The sequence below is a fragment of the Misgurnus anguillicaudatus genome, chromosome 22, assembly GCF_027580225.2.
Source record: "Misgurnus anguillicaudatus chromosome 22, ASM2758022v2, whole genome shotgun sequence".
Taxonomy (NCBI): domain Eukaryota; kingdom Metazoa; phylum Chordata; class Actinopteri; order Cypriniformes; family Cobitidae; genus Misgurnus; species Misgurnus anguillicaudatus.
The window spans coordinates 33,436,943-33,455,944 of NC_073358.2; the positions used below are offsets into that span (position 1 = coordinate 33,436,943).

Below are 19,002 nucleotides of genomic sequence, written 5' to 3' on the forward strand. Positions count from 1 at the left end.
AACGTCCTGTCCGGGTGAAGTAAGTTAGTGCTTCGCTTAAAGGGATGGGTCATCCGAAAATGAAAATTCTGTCATGCTGTTAGAAACCTGTTAACGTTATAAGTTTCGTTGTTCTGATGAACACAAAGTAAGATAAATTTGAGAACTGTCTGTAACCAAACCATTCACGGACCCAATTTACTTCCATAGTATTTTGCCTACTATAGAAGTGAATGGGGTCTACAAACGGTTTGGTTACAAACATTTCTCAAAATATCTTCCTTTGTGTTCATCAGAAGAACAAAATGTATACAGGTTTGTAACCTGAGAGTGAGTAAATGATGACAGAATTTTCATTTTTGGATGAACTATCCCTTTAAATTTACTTGTATTGATTATCTATTAGTTACTTTGCAGGTTTCATTGAAGGGATGTTTTCATCCAAAAAAGATTCTGTCATTTACTCACTCTCATTTTGTAACAAACCTGTATACATTTCTTTGTGATGAACACAAAGGAAGATATCTTGAGAAATGTTTATGGACCCCATTTACTTCCATAGTATTATTTTTTCCTACTGTGGAGGTGAATGGGATCCACGAAGGGTTTGTTAACAAACATTTCTCAAAATATCTTCCTTTGTGTTCATCAAATTTATGCAGGTTTGTAACATGAAAGTGAGTGAATGATGACAGAATTTTCATTTTTTGGAGAACTATCCTTTTAAATAATCCACGAAAGATGATAAGAATTGTTGGTAGTGATAGTTTTCTTTATTCACAAGTCACTGAAATAGTTTTACAGAGAACATTAACGTTGCTGGTTATGGCACGTTTGGTTTATTAGCTTAGTAGAGGCACTTTGTGATAAACGCCTTTGATCCACTTAACAAATATAATGAGCATACAACCTAACTGGTTGTCTTGGTTGCACAAATTGCTTTCCTCAAAATTTTTAGACTGCTCACTTAAAGATTTTTGGATGTCACGTAGTCGTGAATTCTCAGGAAAATTAATAGCACCATTTTGGCATTTTCATAAAATGAAATCCAGCACATTAAACAGGAGTCTTGCATCATGTCCTGTAAAATATACAAATATTTTCTGGGATGTACAGTAAGGTCAAAGCTACCCATTTTAAAATCTTAAAGGCAACCGTAAACGGTAGCCATTTTGACTACCTCAATTTAATCTGGACTAGCCTGATTTGCAAGACTATAAAGATGATTTTTCATTAAAAAATGTGTGCCTGAGAGAAGTCGTCAAAATAGTAAAACAACATCTGTGTCTTGTGTGTGATTTAGCTGCCAAGATAATAGTGGCAAAACATTGTTATATAAAGGCACTAAGGTACACGAAAAAGTTACTTACTAGATAAACTAATAAATACTCTTTAAACCATGAAAACTTAGCTATGGAGCACACTATTGAGTGTACTGCTTTTTAAAGTAACACCATGTAAACCAAGTTTAGACACCCGGTGCAACTAAAATGTTATCGAGCATCATTCAGTTTTCTGGCTGTTGCAAGAATGTCTTTGGCACCCTTATCAAGAAGTACATTTGCCAGGTCTACACCTAGTTTCTCTGCAGCTTCAAGGGCATTCGAAGATACATTGGTGGCAGTGACCCCAACGTGTGCAAACTCCTGTGCACTCTCATTCACCTAAAAAAACAACAACTGTGTGTTAATGGTCATTTCTATATACAAGAAACTTTAGGGAAAAAGATAATTTACAGTGTTACTCTTACTTTGTTGTCTAGTTCCACACTTATCTTCATAGTGTCCTTCAAGCAGTCAGCTCCATCCAAACTACAGACAGCCCCAGTCAAATACAACTGAAAACAGTAAAGAGATTATTTACATTCATGCTTATTACAACACTCATGCAAATGTATACTGTCAATCGACATTTAGTATTGTAAGTATTGAAACTGAATATTTATAAAAGTTATGATCTGTTTAGTGGTATTACCATAGACCCCTTCACTTCTGTATGAACAGCCACAGGCACACTGCAGCCTCCTTCCTAAAATCACAATGTGGACAATAAAAATGGGTAGTAGTGTGAATGCCGCAAAGTCTTGTATAAATACATAAATTCCCCATCTGACATGATGTCACAAACAAATCCCACTTTAAACCTGAGGCTGATCAGAGTAATGTTCATTGTACTGGATATAAGTGTTTACTAAATGTTTAAATGCAATTTTAATGTAAATGCAATGTTTCACAGCACACTTTTTGGCACAGCCAATCTACAAATGGCTTACGGTTGTCGCTTTATATTAAGCCGAGATAAAAAAAAATATTTTAACAAAAATGACACACTTTAAGGACTGTACAAAGCTTTTAGCTCTTCGATATGCATGTATTCCAGTACCCACCAGCTGCTTAAGGAAAGCTCTCTCTGAGATACAGCGTAACACTGTGTCTGGATGATGCAGGACAGACACCATTTCCAAAATGTCTTTATCTTGTGCTCGGACTTCCACTGCCAATGCGCCCTGATGATAAAGACACAATCATATTATATACTGAATGCCATTTGGCATACTGTTGTTTGGTACAGCTTTCATACAGTGGTTTCACAGTAGTTCGGTCAGAAATTCAACATGCAACATACACTAAATATGTGCATGTTAACAGTTGTAACCGTTGACATCAATTTTTAGACAGGTGTTTCCTCCTCTAGTGTTTATAGTGTGTAGCAGCAGAACTGTTGATCATACAGCTGCAGGTGTTTTGTTTCTTGCATGAACAACTGCCAAACAACTCCATAAAGAGCATAAACACTGAAAAATGCATGCCATTAATTTAATACCAGTTTCCATTTACTGCATAAAAAACCTTTTCTTATTTTAAAGTTTCTGAATGTTTGTGCACATTTGTACATTTACCTGGCCAACTGCATACATGCAATCTTCAGGTCCCAGAATCTGAAATGAACCAGAGTTTATAAAAAATATATTATGCATTACAAATAACATGACAAACAAGGGCAGTAATCACTCACTATACTCCTACAATAGGCCTATTCACCAGATTTGGTTAGTGGTCACATATAATGTGCCTGTTATTGTTAGCAAAGGATGTGATATCATACTCTGAGCTCATACCTCTGATACAATCAATGAATATTAAGTTTGATGTAATGGCCCTTGTCTTGAAACTTGAATCTACGACTTAAAAGAGTTGTAATGCTTCACAAACCTGACTGATTCGGCTTTCCCAGCCCATGCGTTTAAGGCCTGCCGCAGCCAGAATAATGGCAGCATAGTCTTCCTTTTCATCTAGCTTTTTTAGACGAGTGTTTAGATTCCCCCTCTATAGCGGTAAGGTTAAGGATACATACTATAGAACCGTTACAATGCTACACACAGAATTAAATGAATGCATGCTTGCCTTGACAGTCCATTGAAAATGTTTCCATTAAAAATATACACAAATGCACAAAATAATAAAAACTGTAGGATACAATATTTTCAAACTCCAGTTGAGGGAATCTTCTCTTCAGCTGAGCTGCCCTGCGAAGCGAACTTGTGCCAATCACACTGGAAGCAAACAAAGGCGAATATGTTGATATTCAAAATATGTTGATACTGATGTTTCTGACAGCTTTGGGTAAATAATGGCAAAAATGACATAAAAAAATCATAACAAAAGAATGCATGCATTTGTGTATGCAATTTTTATTCATTTCTATATAAAACCTGTGCTGATCTTTACCTCTTTTCTGGCAAGCTGTCCAGTGTAAGTCCAGCATTCTTTGGATGAAGCACCACTGCATCATGAGGGTTTTCACGCCTTTGCAAAGCAATACAAAGTACCATTGGTGTTTACAATTCATACATTTACGTGACCAAAAATCACATTCACAAGTTCATATTTTATGTCCCCTGCCTTCGGCTCAAGATTCTGGGATAGGCTCCAGCCCTCCCTAGATTTATCAGAGAACAAGCGGCTTTAGAGAATAGATGGATGGATATTTTTGGTAGGAATTTAAAGCTACTTACTGAAGAATGGCTCCAATAGTAAATCCAGGGGGCAATGAGGTAGGTAAGTCCTTTAGAGAGTGCACCACAATATCCACTCTAGTGGTGAATAAGCACATGTAAAATTGTTATTTGGTTGTATTGGTCCATAAAGCATATTTATAATATCACATTTAAAGAAATACCCAAAAACAAGTAGTATCAACAATCTAAGAGATCTGCATCCACATCTTCTTATATGCACCCCTCATTATAAATTCTTAGTATTAAAAAACACAGCTGAATAGTGAACATAGGCTAACTGATTTTATGTATTAAATGTGTGCCAAGATAACATAAGGTTGAGGTATTTGATGTTCTAAATCAATAAAATGAATACTTAAATCAATCTGAAGTACTTTATGTCATTATCAACTAATAAATAGTTTTAAATATTAATATATAAATGGTCTATGTTTGATTTTTAAAGGGTTAAGGAATAGCACATTTTAGTATAAGTTGACATGAGAACAGACACTCCCTAATAGAAGGCCAGTATTGATTGTTGAAACTTACTCATTTTTCTCAAGGGCATTCTCTAGTTCCTTGGTAAAGAGGCTTTTTTCACCGATCTAAAAAAAGTCACCAACACAGACTGCATTATTTATTGGTTTTAAAGGGACACTCCACTTTTTTTTTAAATATCCTCATTTTCCAGCTCCCCTAAAGTTAAACATTAGATTTTTACAGTTTGGAAATCCATTCAGTCGATCTTCGGGTTTGACGCTAGCACTTTTAGCATAGATTAGCACAATCCATTGAATCTGATTAGACCATTTAGCATCGCGCTCAAAAATAACCAAAGAGTTTCGATATTTTTCCTATTTAAAACTTGACTCTTCTGTAGTTACACTGTGTACTAAGACCAACGGGAAAATTAAAAGTTGCAATTTTCTAGGCAGATATGGCTAGGAAAAATACTCTCATTCTGGCGTAATAAACAAGGACTTTGCTGCCGTAACATGGCTGCAGGAGGCGCAATGATATTGCGCAGTGCCCGAAAATAGTCCCCTGCTATTGAAAGTTACTAGGGGGACTATTTTCGGCCTCCTGCAGCCATGTTACAGCAGAAAAGCCCCTGATTATTACGCCAGAACGAGAGTGTAGTTCCTAGCCATATTTGCCTAGAAAATTGCAACTTGTAAATTTCTTAATCTTGGTACCAGATGTAACTACAGAAGAGTCAAGTTTCAAATAGGAAAAATATATGAACTCCCCGGCTATCTTTGAGCGCGATGCCAAATGGCCCAACCAGACTCAATGTACTATGCCAAGCTATGCTAAAAGTGGTCCGCCAGTCCCAGAGTTCAGCTGAATGGATTCCAAAACTGTAAAAATCAAATGTTTAACTCTAGGAAAGCTGGAAAATGAGCATATGTTCAAAGAAAAGTGGATTGTCCCTTTAAGAGAACATCTTACATAGTTCAAAGGCATTTCTTTGAACTGAACCTGCACAAGATGACAGGACTGATATCATTACCTTTGATAATGCAGTGTCCAAGATTTTGTCCCCGATTGTGGACATGGCAACTGAAACGGACACAGAAAAAAGGTTCAGAGCTGAATAGATGTTCACACTAGCTCCGTTTCTGACATCATCATTTATCTCTTTTGACACAGACAGTAGGATTCAGCAATGGAGCAGTGGTATGGATTACACATTCTTAGTGGAACACAATCTCTCTCTGTGCTTAGACAAACAGTGAGTGCATGAAAGAAAAAGAAAAAGTGGTGGCAGGGTGTGTGTAACAGTACAGACAAGATCCACAGATACTAATCAATGCATATACGGCAAGACATCTTTAATATCTCTGCTTCCCACTGCACTTAAAAAGCATTGACAAAGTATAAACATAAAAATGATGGCATGCAAGTTTCCTCTCGTACCTATTTCAAGATGAACATCCGGATAAATCTCTTTCAGTGTGAAGGCCACACTGTCTGTTTGGATGCGAGCCAGCTGAGAGAGACACACATCCAAATTATTGATAAAATGACAAATGTTTTCTCAACATTTAAGGTGAGTGACATATGAAAAAATGCTAGTAGCCACTCCCTGTAAGTGCTATTGTAACAAGGGGCAATTTTTATCTGATCAACATATTCGTTTTCCCACCCATGTCCATTTGGCTATCTGCATACTTAACAACAGTTTCTACCACTTTGAATCTAATTACAGTATTTATACCTCACAATAATGTTTCCAGGTAAACATATGCTAAATTGACGTTTTTCATGTGCTTTATAAATTTCTCTATTATCGACTTCATTAATTCTACAGTATAGAAAACCTTGAATGTAGTATGCAGTGCCCTTAAAACAATTCAATATTTCACAATTCTTTTGTTATATGTATATAATTTCATCTATTTGGCATATTGGCACGTTTAGTATAGGTTTTCTTTTTCCAAAGTTAGAAACATAGATGTATTGTATTGTAGTCTGCATATGCACTAAAAGTTAACAACAAGTAAAGCTTAAAATGAATTGTTACAATAAAAATCAATTTGAGAAAGAAATCATTTTCGAACACTGCAAGACTAAGGGACATTACCTGGCTCTTCCTTGTTCCCATGCGAATGACCCGACCAACTTTGCCACTTCCTTCCTGAAATAAGAGAATGTCACAATATTTGATTTGAGTTTTTATCTTAACTCCTGTGAATGACTTTACCAAAACAATACATTAAATCGAACCCTCACTCTAATGTATTTGAATGGACCGTCCATGTTTTTGCAGAATAAGAGGTCTACAGAAGTAGATGTGCCTGCCACAAGGCCCAGTGAATGAATGAGCTACTGGTGATGAGCAGATTTTATTCTTCACAGCGTTCTTGTAATATCCACACCCTTTGTTTTCTGTGCCGTGCTGATAAACTAAAGGTGCCAATGCAGTGATAGTTGCATGTTAGATCTGGGGTGATTGCCCAACCCCAGTTTGTCCAGTTGTCTCCACAAAACTGCTGCTGTTTAAACTTATCTTCAAGTGCGTTTATGCCCATTGTAACTCCAAAACAGTAAAGAACAGGGGATATCCTTGACTAGAATAGTTTTTTATAAGATGAAATATTCTTGTGTTAGACCACAACTTTTAAACTTGTTACATTAACCAAAAGCTCCTGACAAGTAAGAGACTGAGCATACCTACTTTGATACTGGATATCAATACTTACTACTAAACAAAATCAACACATTATTTTTTTTTAAAGCAACAACAATTCTATTCACTTACTTGTTTATTTTAGTCATTTTAATAATAATAATTTGTGTGCCCTTCTTTGCCCCCTTAAAAAATGTATGACATTAAAACTTTTTAAAACCTAACATTTTAATTAAACAAAACGTATTAAACGTATTAAAAACAATGTAGTGCTGTTGGTTAGTAGCCTTATTTTCTGAAGTTTAATTCCACAGATTTTATGATAAATTAATATATTTTATTAAGTGTCATAAAACAGGTGCACCCCGGCACAATCTCGCGGCCCCCAGTTTAGAACCACTGCACTAACTGATATATGAGGTTACATTTTATTATCAAACATTGGCAGTGTAAAAAAATCACTTGTTGTTAGATCCGCCTATTTATCTAAACTCTTCTCAAGCACCAATAGAAATACAAGACGGTTGAAAGGCAGTTGAACTAACCAATGAAATGTCACCATTAACTTGAGGAGTTACTTACTTGAGAGATACTAATGTTCTTCTCACTCTCAGTCATTTCCACAAAGAAATTGGAGCTATCTGCAGTCTCTAAAGTTTCCGGAAATGTATCAATAGTTTTCAGTCATTTAAGCAATTGTTTCGAGTGACTTCTTACTTCTAAACGCTTGCTCCCAAAGCCTTTGCGCGTGACTCCATTTCTACCGAATGACCCAGATGGGATCGACACTTCCGTCTGACAGCAACGTGCTTGTGTGTATTCAAGCTCCTCGGGCAGCACCACGCTGCGCATACACATACGATACATAACAATGACATTGTTCAGTAAAAGTCGTTGTGTTTATGAAGCATTTTACCCCAAGACTGAAAAATTAAAAAGCATAGTGGAATTTCTATTAAATACCTTTGTTCGATAAAATAATAGTTGAATATAATCAATTAAAAAAAATCTAATATTTTAAATATAAAAATTATTGTACTAAAAAGACTTATTTTACTCTCCATTTCTAGTATAATCTATTTCAAAAACATTAATTACGTGACTTATTGACATAAATAATGTTCGTAGATGTTTGAAAAAGTAATATACGAGTTACTCTTGACTTGTGAAAAAATATAGAAAAATGTGGGATTTCTCAAACATAGTAAAATGTCACACTCACTAATCTAAAGTTGTTACTTCGTTTTCATTTGAAATTTTAAGGTCAACCCAAAAAAATCGAGAAAGGGCAATTAAACAAATATGTTTAATATCAATCAACTGTAACGTTGCAAAAAGCAAATTTATTACATTTATCATTTATCCTTTATTATATAATAGGCTGTTGGAGAGTGCCGTGCTGCTGCTGATGTTGGATCCTCCACATATGTCGGGCTGCCCTTTTACCCTGCTGACGAGCTGCTTCCGGTTGGAGACGTGGCTTACGATTCTGCCATATTGAGTCCGGGAGCGGAGCGCTGCACACAAATAACTGTTTTGTTTATAACCACGTAGCATTTGTACAACTACACAAACGTCGTCGAGAAAGTAAAGCACAGAACAAACGACAGAGACTGAAAATGGTGAGTTCGGCTTTATATATTCATGGATAACTCCGGATTTTGACTACGTGTTCCGGTGTTAGCAGACAGCTTGCGGCTAGCTAACGATATGAACCACAGAGTTGTTTATTGAGCGATATTCGTATTTATTTAAAGCATACAGTAAAATAGACATATTTAGAGGCTGTAATGCGACTATATAATAACGTTTGAATTGTCGACGTGTCAATTCTTAACCTGTTAAGGCGCATGAAAAGCTCTGTTGTCAATTTTTAGTTAGCTAACGTTACATCAGTGTCAGGTACTACAGGCCTTTAACATGAGCTGATCCGTATATCTGTCTACTAGTTGATAACAAATTAGATATGTAAGTTTGTGATTAATACAAATAGGACTGCAACGTGGAAATTGTGCGACTAAATTACCTTTTGTTTGAAATAACAGGTAGTTGTGTATATTTATTTTATACATCTGCTGACATAAGAGTGTGTCAGCCAGAAATTAAGTGGCATTGGCTAATATTTTACACTTATGATAAAATTGACAACCATTGAAACTCATATGTTTAATGCAAAGATAGCAATTGATCTTAATGGGCTACTGGACTTAAGCATATGTGCTACTTGACAGTTGTGCAAAACCAGTTAGTTCCTGTCTGAACTGTTTTAAGTCCCATAATGCTTTAGAGAACTATAATGTTGCTTATTCCCAATAACAAAATGCAAGATCAGAAAGCAAGCGAGGCATAGACAAACCACTCCGGTGTTTATTTATTTCCCCACTAGGGAACAAGTGGATTATAACGTTTGATGATAGAAAATAAACTTGAGTTACTGACTTTTATTGCCTGTTTTTGTTGTTTTAGAAATAATACTGATGGCAGTGTTTTTATCGCAAATCCATTTGTACAATATGTTGACTAGTATAGCATCGTGTACTAGTCAACATATGAGAAAGAAATACTGAAACTACATCTAAACGTGTCATTTATTCCAAATGAATACAGATAATGTCTTGTTTATGAAAAAACATATTTTTTAGCATTACGGTACTCCTAGTTATTAGTACATGTTGATCTTTTCTAAACAGTAAAATGTACTGTATGCTTCCTTTAAATCTGTTATACAGATTATATATCTTCACATAAAGCAACCTTCTATTGGTATAGCTGCTATATATATGTTATCCTTGAGCAAAACCCATTAAAACTGCAGTGCAGTGCAGCAAGCACGGGAGCCAAAGTCATTTGAGTTTTGCTGAAGGAAGCAATGTTAATATTAAACTTGGTGGAAATTTTCCATCTACACATCCAGTAAGTTTTTGCATTCTGTACAGTCCTCTCTGTAGTTTACGAATTCATTTTGGAAATTGCTTATTGAGATTTTTGGTAAACACCAGGTGCTGTTGGCAGCAGCAGTGTGCACCAAGGCGGGTAAGGCCCTGGTGTCGCGGCAGTTTGTGGAGATGACGCGGACGCGAGTGGAGGGTCTGCTGGCTGCTTTCCCTAAGCTGATGAACACAGGCAAGCAACATACATTCGTGGAGACCGAGAGCGTGCGCTACGTCTACCAGCCGCTGGAAAAACTCTACATGGTGCTGGTCACCACTAAGAACAGTAACATACTGGAAGACCTGGAGACACTGCGTCTGTTCTCACGTGTGGTAAGAAAGGAAATTTGCATGCATGCGTCCGTTCTAGATATTGTGACCCAGTCTGTGAAAACCCAACTTTTTTGTGATTTACTGATTTCTACAAAATATATACATATATCTGTGAAAATATAACCTTGATATCTTTAATAATGACTCTTGAGTAAGGCCACAGATTAAAATCAAACTTTAATGCTCATAGTTTTCTATTTAGATACAGTTGGGGTCACTATTGTACAATTTTGAATGTCTTGCATGTATGTATGCGAGTCACCATATTGATCACATTTAAAGGAAAACACCACCATTTTTCAATATTTTGCTATGTTCTTACCTCATCTTGGATTAATTACACATACCTATTTTTTTCGGTCCGTGCACTTCATCTTTGCACAGTGTGTCGTGAATGTGTTAGCATTCAGCCTAGCCCCATTCATTCCTTAGGATCCAAACAGGGATGAATTTAGAAGCCACCGAACACTTCCACGTTTTCCCTATTTAAAGACTGTTACATGAGTAGTTACACGAGTAAGTATGGTGGCACAAAATAAAACGTGGCGATTTTTAAGCGGATAAAAAATGAGAACTAAATTGTATGGCAGAAGAGCACTTAGTTTGCAGCACTTCTACCTCTTGCGCAGTAACAAGAAGTTGAAGTCCTGCTACAATATAGTTCTCATTTTATGAGGCACTGTGCAAAGATGAAGTGCATGCATCGAAAAAAGGTATGTATTCATTTGTCTAAGTTGAGATAAGATCATCGTAAAATATAAAAAAACAGTGGTGTTTTCCTTTAATAGCCTATAAATTAAAATAATGTTTTCTATCTTAAAATAAATAATATTTTTGCATGATTGTTTTTGTTTATTTTAATATATAACATGAGAATCTGCAGTAGGTTACATGAATAGTGAATACAAACAGATTTGATTGTTTTAATTTTCTACTCCTTGTAGATTCCCGAATACTGTCGTGTCCTGGAGGAGAGCGAGATTTCCGAGCACTGCTTTGACCTCATCTTCGCCTTCGATGAGATTGTCGCGCTCGGTTACAGAGAAAATGTCAACCTGGCCCAGATCCGAACATTTACAGAGATGGACTCTCATGAGGAAAAGGTTTTCCGTGCCGTCCGAGAGGTAGGACAGAGACATTTCTCGAAAAAGGGAAAAACGTGTCTTTAAAAGTTAAAATTATGTAATGACACTTAATTAAAGTTCAAATTAATTTTGTAAACTAACCTAAATTGTAATTGACTTTTTGCATTGATGACTCGGACAATGAGTGAGCAATAAGCAGACCAGCATGTATATAGAACTTTAGTATTGCATAAAAAGCATCCCAAGAGATACCTCTTGAAATTGGTTGGAAGGGTGCCAATGGTGTTCAAAGAAATGTTAAAAGGTTCATGCTTTAAAGAAACAAATTAAAAGAGTTTGGAATTTACATTTTATTTTGTCACCGTAACATTGGCTAGTTTTTATTTTGATTTTAAAGCACCGGCACTAAAAATTTGTGTGCTGACAGTGTCCTGTAGCTTAGCTATTGCCATACACATTGAGCATTATGATTAATATGGCAAAACATTTAAAAGGGTGTCCATTTCAGACCATTTCATTTAGTGGCCCTTTGTCTACCTTCGTTTGACTGATAGTGTTTGTGGCTAGCCGATTTGCTTAGCTTAAGTGCAAGCATGAGGCAAATGAGGAGGAGGTTTGCTCACTGATGCCCAGTGTGCAGAATTTATAATGGAAGCAACCCTTCTATTGATTAAATATTGCTCATTTGTCAACCAAATTGAGTCATTTTGTTATTACCATGCTAGGAAGGGTCTCTCATGACCAATGATTGATCGTATTTCTCCTGCTTGTGTAATACATAACTGCTGATGTGTTCGTTTGTTACTCAGACTCAGGAGCGTGAAGCTAAGGCAGAGATGAGGAGAAAGGCTAAAGAGCTGCAGCAGATACGGCGTGACTCCGAGCGTGGGAAGAAGGGGCCGGGCTTCGGTGGTTTTGGCAACTCTGGTATGAGCAGCAGCAATGCGACCATCATCACAGACACCCTGATCGAACCCGAGAAACCTAAACCTACCCCTGTTCCAGTCAGGTACGCCCATTTATTGTTTTTGGAGAAAAGCTTTACACTATCTCTGCATCCCAATCTGCATACTATCCATCCTGAATAGTATATGAAATTAGAATTAGTATCTCCCAAATCATAGTATGTATTAAAAAAGTATCTATAAAGTTCCCAGATGGTCTACTGTTTTAGGTAAAAATTTCAAGTGTGGATCCTTGGACATTAAAATGACTGATATTACCCATAACTCGCTATGAGAGGGTGGAGTTTGGTTGTGCTACACGAAGTTAACAAATTAAATAAATGATGCAGCACTATATCAATAAATGAAACTGGAGAGTAAACAGTGTAAATTACATGACAAATAGTGAATGAAGAAATGCTTGAATGCGAAGATGAGCAGCACTAATTTTGATTTTTCTAAATTTCTGAAGGATCACAGCATCCTCCAGGCAACAGTTGTCACTTCTGTTTTGCATTAGTATGTCCCAGTGTGTCCATACTGTGTTGAACGGTATGTACTTTCCCAACACAAAAACAGTACATACTATAAGGACGTAGCATTAGTAGGCGAATTGGAACGCAGCTTAAGGGGCTTCAACCTTGTTCCTGGAGGGCACCTGTCCTGCAGATTTCAGTTCCAACCCCGGTCAAACACACCTGAACCTGCCAATCAAGTGGTTCAAGGATACCTAAAATTAGTGACAGGTGTGTTAAAGTAGGGGTGGAACTAAAATATGCAGGACGGTGCCCTCCAGGAACAAACTTTAAAGAGTTTACCCAAGTACTTGTTTGACCAGTTTCTTTAATATTTTGCACTCCATAACATTTTCAATTGCATTGTAATTGCAGTTGCACAGACTCTAATCTGTGTTCATCTGTATTTTGTTTTGTTTTTAGGTCCAGTGGTTCTAGCAAAGCACTTAAACTGGTTGGCAAGGGAAAAGATATGGATGACTTTGTGGACAAACTTAAGTCAGAGGGAGAGAACATCATTTTGCCCGGTACAGGCAAAAGACCTTCAGATGCCTCAAAATCTTTACCTGCTCCAGTCCACACAGAGAGGTAATGATGGTGTTTTTTTTTAATGCAAGAATCAGATTTTTACATGTTACTGGAGAATATATTATAAATAAGTTTTCTAACTGCAACTTGAGCTAATAAATAATTATTTACAGGTAACCGTAAGTAGTAATTTTCAGTTTAAGATTTCAGATTGAAACTAGTCTCGCACATCTTGCATCTTCAGCACATAAGTGGCTTTCATGGTGCTCATTATAACAATTTTTACACAAAACTGCAGGTAGACTTTCTGCAGCATACTTAGTCTATTTTTGCTGTGGACACATCAGTCTGTGCTATACTGTGCTATATATATATATATTGGGTACACATTACATGTGAAACAGGTGAAGGTGTGGCAGATGTTAGTTTCACCATCATTTCTGCATATTTTTTAGTGTGCATCTGCGAGTGGAGGAAAAGATCACCCTGACATGTGGACGTGATGGTGGTCTGCAGAACATGGAAGTGATTGGCATGATTACCCTTAGAGTGACTGATGACAAGAATGGCCGGATTAGGCTGCATGTCAACAATAATGACAAAAGGGGTGTCCAGTTACAGGTGAAGCTTCTATTTTTAATTCCTCTATTAGTTAAAGGTGCTCTAAGCGAATTCACGTGTTTTAGACCATAACAAATTTAAAAAAAAACGCAATCTCTGTAGACAGCCCAGGCTCTACAAACTTTAATATAAACACAATGGCCAAAACTACAAACAGAAACCATAACAAAGTGTTCCAGCTGATAAACGACGAGAAGGATTTGGGGGTTTGGGTTGGGCGCGTTCATGAAAGCACGGAAGGGAGGGGGAGGAGGTAACTACGCTCCGTTTGTTTGAAAACAGTTCAAATATCAACAAAAACTGACGTCTCGCAGATTCGCTTGGAGCACCTTTAAGGAAGGCAGATTAGTTGGATTATCTTCTTTCAACTCAGTGTTTTGTGTTACTGGTACATCATTTTAGAGAAGAGTACATTTTAAAGAACAGATTGTACAATGTGTTAAAAGGATAGTTCACCCAAAATTTTAATTTCCTATTAATTTACTCACCCTCAGGCCACCCTTAAGACTTTTTTTTCTCTTCAGTAACACAATAGATATTTTCATCTTAAACTATTATCCTTGCTGATTCATATAATGCAAGTCTGCAGGTGCACTTTGTCAAAAAACTAATAACCCAAAATGAATACTCATAGCTCAATGGGTATATTGGTTTTTTTATTAAATAAAACCACATTCATTTGTATAAGAAACTGAACATTTAGAACATGATTACCTGTTACCCTACAGTCACATTAGCTACAAAAGTGAACGACACCGAGCGACACGCACCCGCTTGATGGGCGTTCCTTGGCTAGTTTCTAGAAGCGGTATCAAAAGTCACTTTAGAGGTATTGTTAAGTTACAAGAAAGGTGTTTTTGGATTTAAAAGTATTTATTTCTCGATAAAAGTAACAAAATATTTGAGATAAAATGCCAAACTTATAAGATATATACATAAATGTGCATTTTCCGCCATCTTGAATTATTTTCTCAGACTCGACCACAGACCTACGTCACGTTGCTCCTTCACTCCGATTGGCAGTCGCTTTGTCGCATCGCTCAGTATTTGCATAAAATAGCCTGCTTGTCTATTTTGGCCCCGCCTTGCTCGCGCACCGGCGAGCTCGTCGCTTGTCGCTGGCAAACGGTCACTTCCATTGAAAATGAATGGTAGCCTGTCGCTCTGTCTCTGTCGCTTGTAGCTAATGTGACTGGGGGGTAATGCATAGTCTTAGACCAACAGTTCTGAGGCTGCGTCCGAAATTGCACACTGTGACAGTAGGAACTGAATTAGATGAAGTACCTACTCATCAACGGTTAAATCAGTACGTTCTATGTAGTATGAATGTGGATTGCATGAACGTACTACATTCGTCATGTTGAAACATCACGTGACATACGTCGTCATAACAAGAAGTTAGTCGTAAACTGAAAGGCCGTTAAAATAGTGCAATTAAATCAAGGGACAGTTGTTTAATATATATTTGCGTCTGAATAGAGCTGTGTTACCGCTTTCGGACATTTTTTAATAAAACCACACCCCTCCGTCTTCTTCATTGGATAACTCCTCTCCCGGGGGCTCATAAAGACAGAGCACAACACGTCATAACCTGAAAACCACGCCCACCAGGGGGGAAAACAATTCATCCGTCTCCATTGACTTTGTATTGCGAGAGGCTCCCTCCTTCACATTTCTGGCATATAACAAAAACAGAATAATGCCTAAAAGCTGTTGTGTAACAAGGTGTACAGCTAACAGGCCAAAAAACCCAGAAATACGTTTTTATAAGCTGTCAATCCCAAAAAACGAGCGTTTAAAGCACAAAAGTGGAAACAAGCAACTTTTCATAGTACTTATGTTAGTAGACCTGCGCCCACTAGGGGGAAACATAGTCGGTGTTCCACTTTTTTCTCCTTAAAGGCCATCAAATGAACACATCGGGATCTTGCCGGAAGTAGTAGGTTATCCGGGTACTTTTCGCCTACTGTTTTTGGAATGCTATGAATTTGGACATACTACTCGCATCACCTACTGCTTTTCGCTTACTATATAGTATGGAAGTCGGCAGTTTCGGACGCAGCCTGAGTGTTTTCACAGAATCCGGATTATTATTCGCAAACCAAAAATTCTATTACTGCCACCTGCTGAACTGGAGGATGAGCAATAAGAAGGGGAAATGGTTTTATGCATGCTCAAGCATCCTGTTACAAAATGATGTATTGGTAAAATTGCTTGTAAACTGACTGTATGCATTATGCAACAATTAATATGCTTACGTTCTAATATCTCAGTTTCTTACAAAAGAAGATTTTTCAATAGGATTATGGTATTCCAATAAAAGTGAAAGAAAAAGTAGTATATTATGTTATGCATTACTATCCATTCATTAAAACCACAATATCAATGGTACCAACAGTTTCTTACTCTTTTAACCCTAATTTCTCCAGACACATCCCAATGTGGACAAAAAGCTTTTCACATCTGAGTCCGTGATTGGTCTGAAAAACCCAGACAAATCCTTTCCTCTCAAAAGTGATGTCGGTGTGCTGAAATGGAGACTACAGACCACAGATGAATCTTTCATACCCTTAACAAGTCAGTCCTGAACATCTGGTTATGTTATTACCAGTTAATTACAGTTTATGTCTCACCCATAGTGTCACATGGTCGGTAATGACAAATATGTGTCTTGTGTCTCTCTGCAGTAAACTGCTGGCCCTCCGAAAGTGGAACTGGCTGTGATGTAAACATTGAGTATGAGTTACAGGACGACTCTTTGGAACTTAACGATGTTGTCATCTCTATCCCTGTACCGTGAGTATTAGTTTATTTTGATCAAGTTGTAAACCTTTATCCATACTGTCTTCTCCAATATATAATAATGCACATGAAAGGGTTACTATATTGCTATTAATAACATAATGACACATTATTTATGTTGACATTTTTTTTTGTGTTGCTTAATCCTCTAGTCTTCATTTGACCTCAGAATGGTTGGATTTTATTACTTATGTTTGTATTTTGTTGAAATGCTCACAGGTCTGGGGTGGGAGCTCCTGTGATTGGTGATCTAGATGGAGAATATCGTCATGACAGCAGACGAAATATTCTGGAGTGGAGTCTGCCTGTGATTGATGTGAAAAATAAGACCGGTAGCCTGGAGTTCAGCATACCTGGCCAACCCAATGACTTTTTTCCTGTCAATGTCTCATTTGTCTCCAAAGGCAGCTACTGTGACATTCAGGTAAGACAAGAGGTCCTGAATTGACCTAAAAATGTTATTGGATGGCAGAAAATGCCACAATTTTTTATCACAATTTAAAGTCACTTTTTTCCTCATTCCGTTTTCTCTGTTGTTTTTCTCTGCCAGGTCCCTAAGGTGTCTCAGGTGGATGGGGATAGCCCGGTTCGGTTCTCCTCTGAAACGTCTTTTGTGGTTGATAAGTACGAAATACTGTAGAAGGAATCTACCCGCTTACGTAATTCCACCAAATCTGACAGAAGAGCAGATAAATGGACTGAAAACATTCTTATAATTCAAGAGGAAGGGAGAGACATACAAATGGAGGTCTGATGCAGTCTTTATCATCTTCAGCAGACTTTATCATCTTCAGCAGTACTTTAACAGAATTCTTTTTCCACAAAAAGTGAAACTTTGACCATTATTTTCGCCCTTCCTGGCAGTATTGGCTGTACTTTTACCAAATTTGTTTCATAAAGCAACTTTCTTTTTAAAAGCCGAACCAATCATGATGTCAGTGAGGGTTTGGGCTGAACTGGAACTGGACAAGGATGAGGATGTGGGCTGGTGAGGGGTCTCTGTTAATTTGAGGTTATTATGGCAGGAGTGATATCATTGATGTGTTACAACATTTGAATTGGTGGTTGAACCCACTGAACTGATAACCTTACTGAAAGGTTCAATTCAAGTTGCCAGTGTCTTTAATGTTTATGGCTCTGCCCGGTTTGATATTCATTTCTGCTGTAAATTAACTGTAAAACACTAGAAGACAGTCAATGACTTATTTTCTCTTAATTCTCAGCTGATCCACTCTTGTACCGTGTTTGCAATAGCCAATCATATCCTGAAATTAATCTTAATTATTGTTTTGTCCATTTTTGTTATTCAAGCTCCCTGTTTTGTCTATGCATATGCTTTAGCTCATGTTTCTGTCTACTGTAAAACATGTTTAAGAAACCCGTTTGATTTGTATGACTCTTGACTGGTTTGCTATTTTCATGTTTTACATCATGCAGTGATGTACGAATGCGAATCTTGCATTTTCCGATGTTCAAAACGTTGCTTCCTGATATCAGAATAGGAGGTACTCCATTTGACTAATAATTTATGACAAAATATTTATAGCCAATTATAATGTGAGAATGGATTTCATTCTTATATTAGTCAAATTCTAGACTTTACTATGCTGAACACGTTGCAGGCAGAGGAAATGTTTTAAAACGAGTTTTTAAAGCAAGCTTTTCCTGCCGTAATGGATTTGTATCATGTTTTATATTAAATGCTACAGGTTTGGACTTTGATTCTATTCAATCATACTAAAATAGCAAGCCCCTGCCCTATCCTAGGTGTGTTGTGTATAGGATCCCTTAGTGGAGGTCAGGATGTCTTTTTCAGGAGGGACCCCAGGTTTCCAGTCAGTTGTCAAGCCATCAACCCAATCTCAACCCCACTGAAGTGAACTGGCCCAACTTCTTTGTTTGTTCCCAATAATATTTTCAATGTCTCGCATAGTTTGTTGGGGGAAGGACATATTAAATGTTTTTGTTGTTTTTTGTTTAAGGTTTGATGGAATCATAATGTGGATTCGGGAATGGTAGAAATACACCTCAGATTTTTTTGTAACCTTGTAAAATAATAAATTAGGGATTCATGATGAGTAACATTCCAGTGTAAACTTATTAAAAGAAAATCATTAAAGAGTTTAAAAAGA

General features: G+C 37.1%; 2 protein-coding genes across 3 annotated transcripts; one reads left to right on the forward strand and one right to left on the reverse strand.

Moving 5' to 3' along the window:
* Positions 1–730: 730 nt before the first annotated feature.
* On the reverse strand, positions 731–7,957 carry hmbsa (hydroxymethylbilane synthase a). Of its 2 annotated transcripts, none has more exons than XM_055199383.2 (14): positions 7,695–7,957; positions 6,567–6,620; positions 5,900–5,972; positions 5,493–5,542; positions 4,529–4,584; positions 3,995–4,072; positions 3,708–3,785; positions 3,457–3,532; positions 3,192–3,305; positions 2,879–2,917; positions 2,366–2,485; positions 1,954–2,007; positions 1,730–1,816; positions 731–1,643 (listed from the first exon to the last, which is right to left on the reverse strand). In XM_055199383.2, the coding sequence occupies exons 1-14, from the start codon at positions 7,728–7,730 to the stop codon at positions 1,473–1,475; spliced, it is 1,086 nt and encodes a 361-aa protein (XP_055055358.2). In that variant the 5' UTR covers positions 7,731–7,957; the 3' UTR covers positions 731–1,472. The 2 variants fall into 2 exon arrangements, with proteins under 2 accessions (XP_055055358.2, XP_055055359.2); XM_055199384.2 differs by lacking the exon at positions 7,695–7,957 and adding an exon at positions 6,716–6,805.
* A 587-nt stretch (positions 7,958–8,544) lies between these two features.
* On the forward strand, positions 8,545–19,002 carry arcn1a (archain 1a). The gene is made up of 10 exons (XM_055199382.2): positions 8,545–8,734; positions 10,112–10,375; positions 11,320–11,499; positions 12,270–12,469; positions 13,343–13,507; positions 13,903–14,068; positions 16,498–16,645; positions 16,756–16,864; positions 17,090–17,294; positions 17,421–19,002. The coding sequence occupies exons 1-10, from the start codon at positions 8,732–8,734 to the stop codon at positions 17,508–17,510; spliced, it is 1,530 nt and encodes a 509-aa protein (XP_055055357.1). The 5' UTR covers positions 8,545–8,731; the 3' UTR covers positions 17,511–19,002.

Coding starts and splice junctions, on each gene's coding strand:
- hmbsa (XM_055199383.2), bottom strand. CDS start 7,730: ATGACTGAGAGTGAGAAGAACATTAGTATCTCTCAA. Junction 4,585..5,492: donor TGGACACTGCATTATCAAAG/GTAATGATATCA, acceptor GACTTTTTTTAG/ATCGGTGAAAAAAGCCTCTT. Junction 4,073..4,528: donor AATGCCCTTGAGAAAAATGA/GTAAGTTTCAAC, acceptor ATTCACCACTAG/AGTGGATATTGTGGTGCACT.
- arcn1a (XM_055199382.2), top strand. Junction 10,376..11,319: donor TGCGTCTGTTCTCACGTGTG/GTAAGAAAGGAA, acceptor TACTCCTTGTAG/ATTCCCGAATACTGTCGTGT. Junction 16,646..16,755: donor ATCTTTCATACCCTTAACAA/GTCAGTCCTGAA, acceptor GTCTCTCTGCAG/TAAACTGCTGGCCCTCCGAA.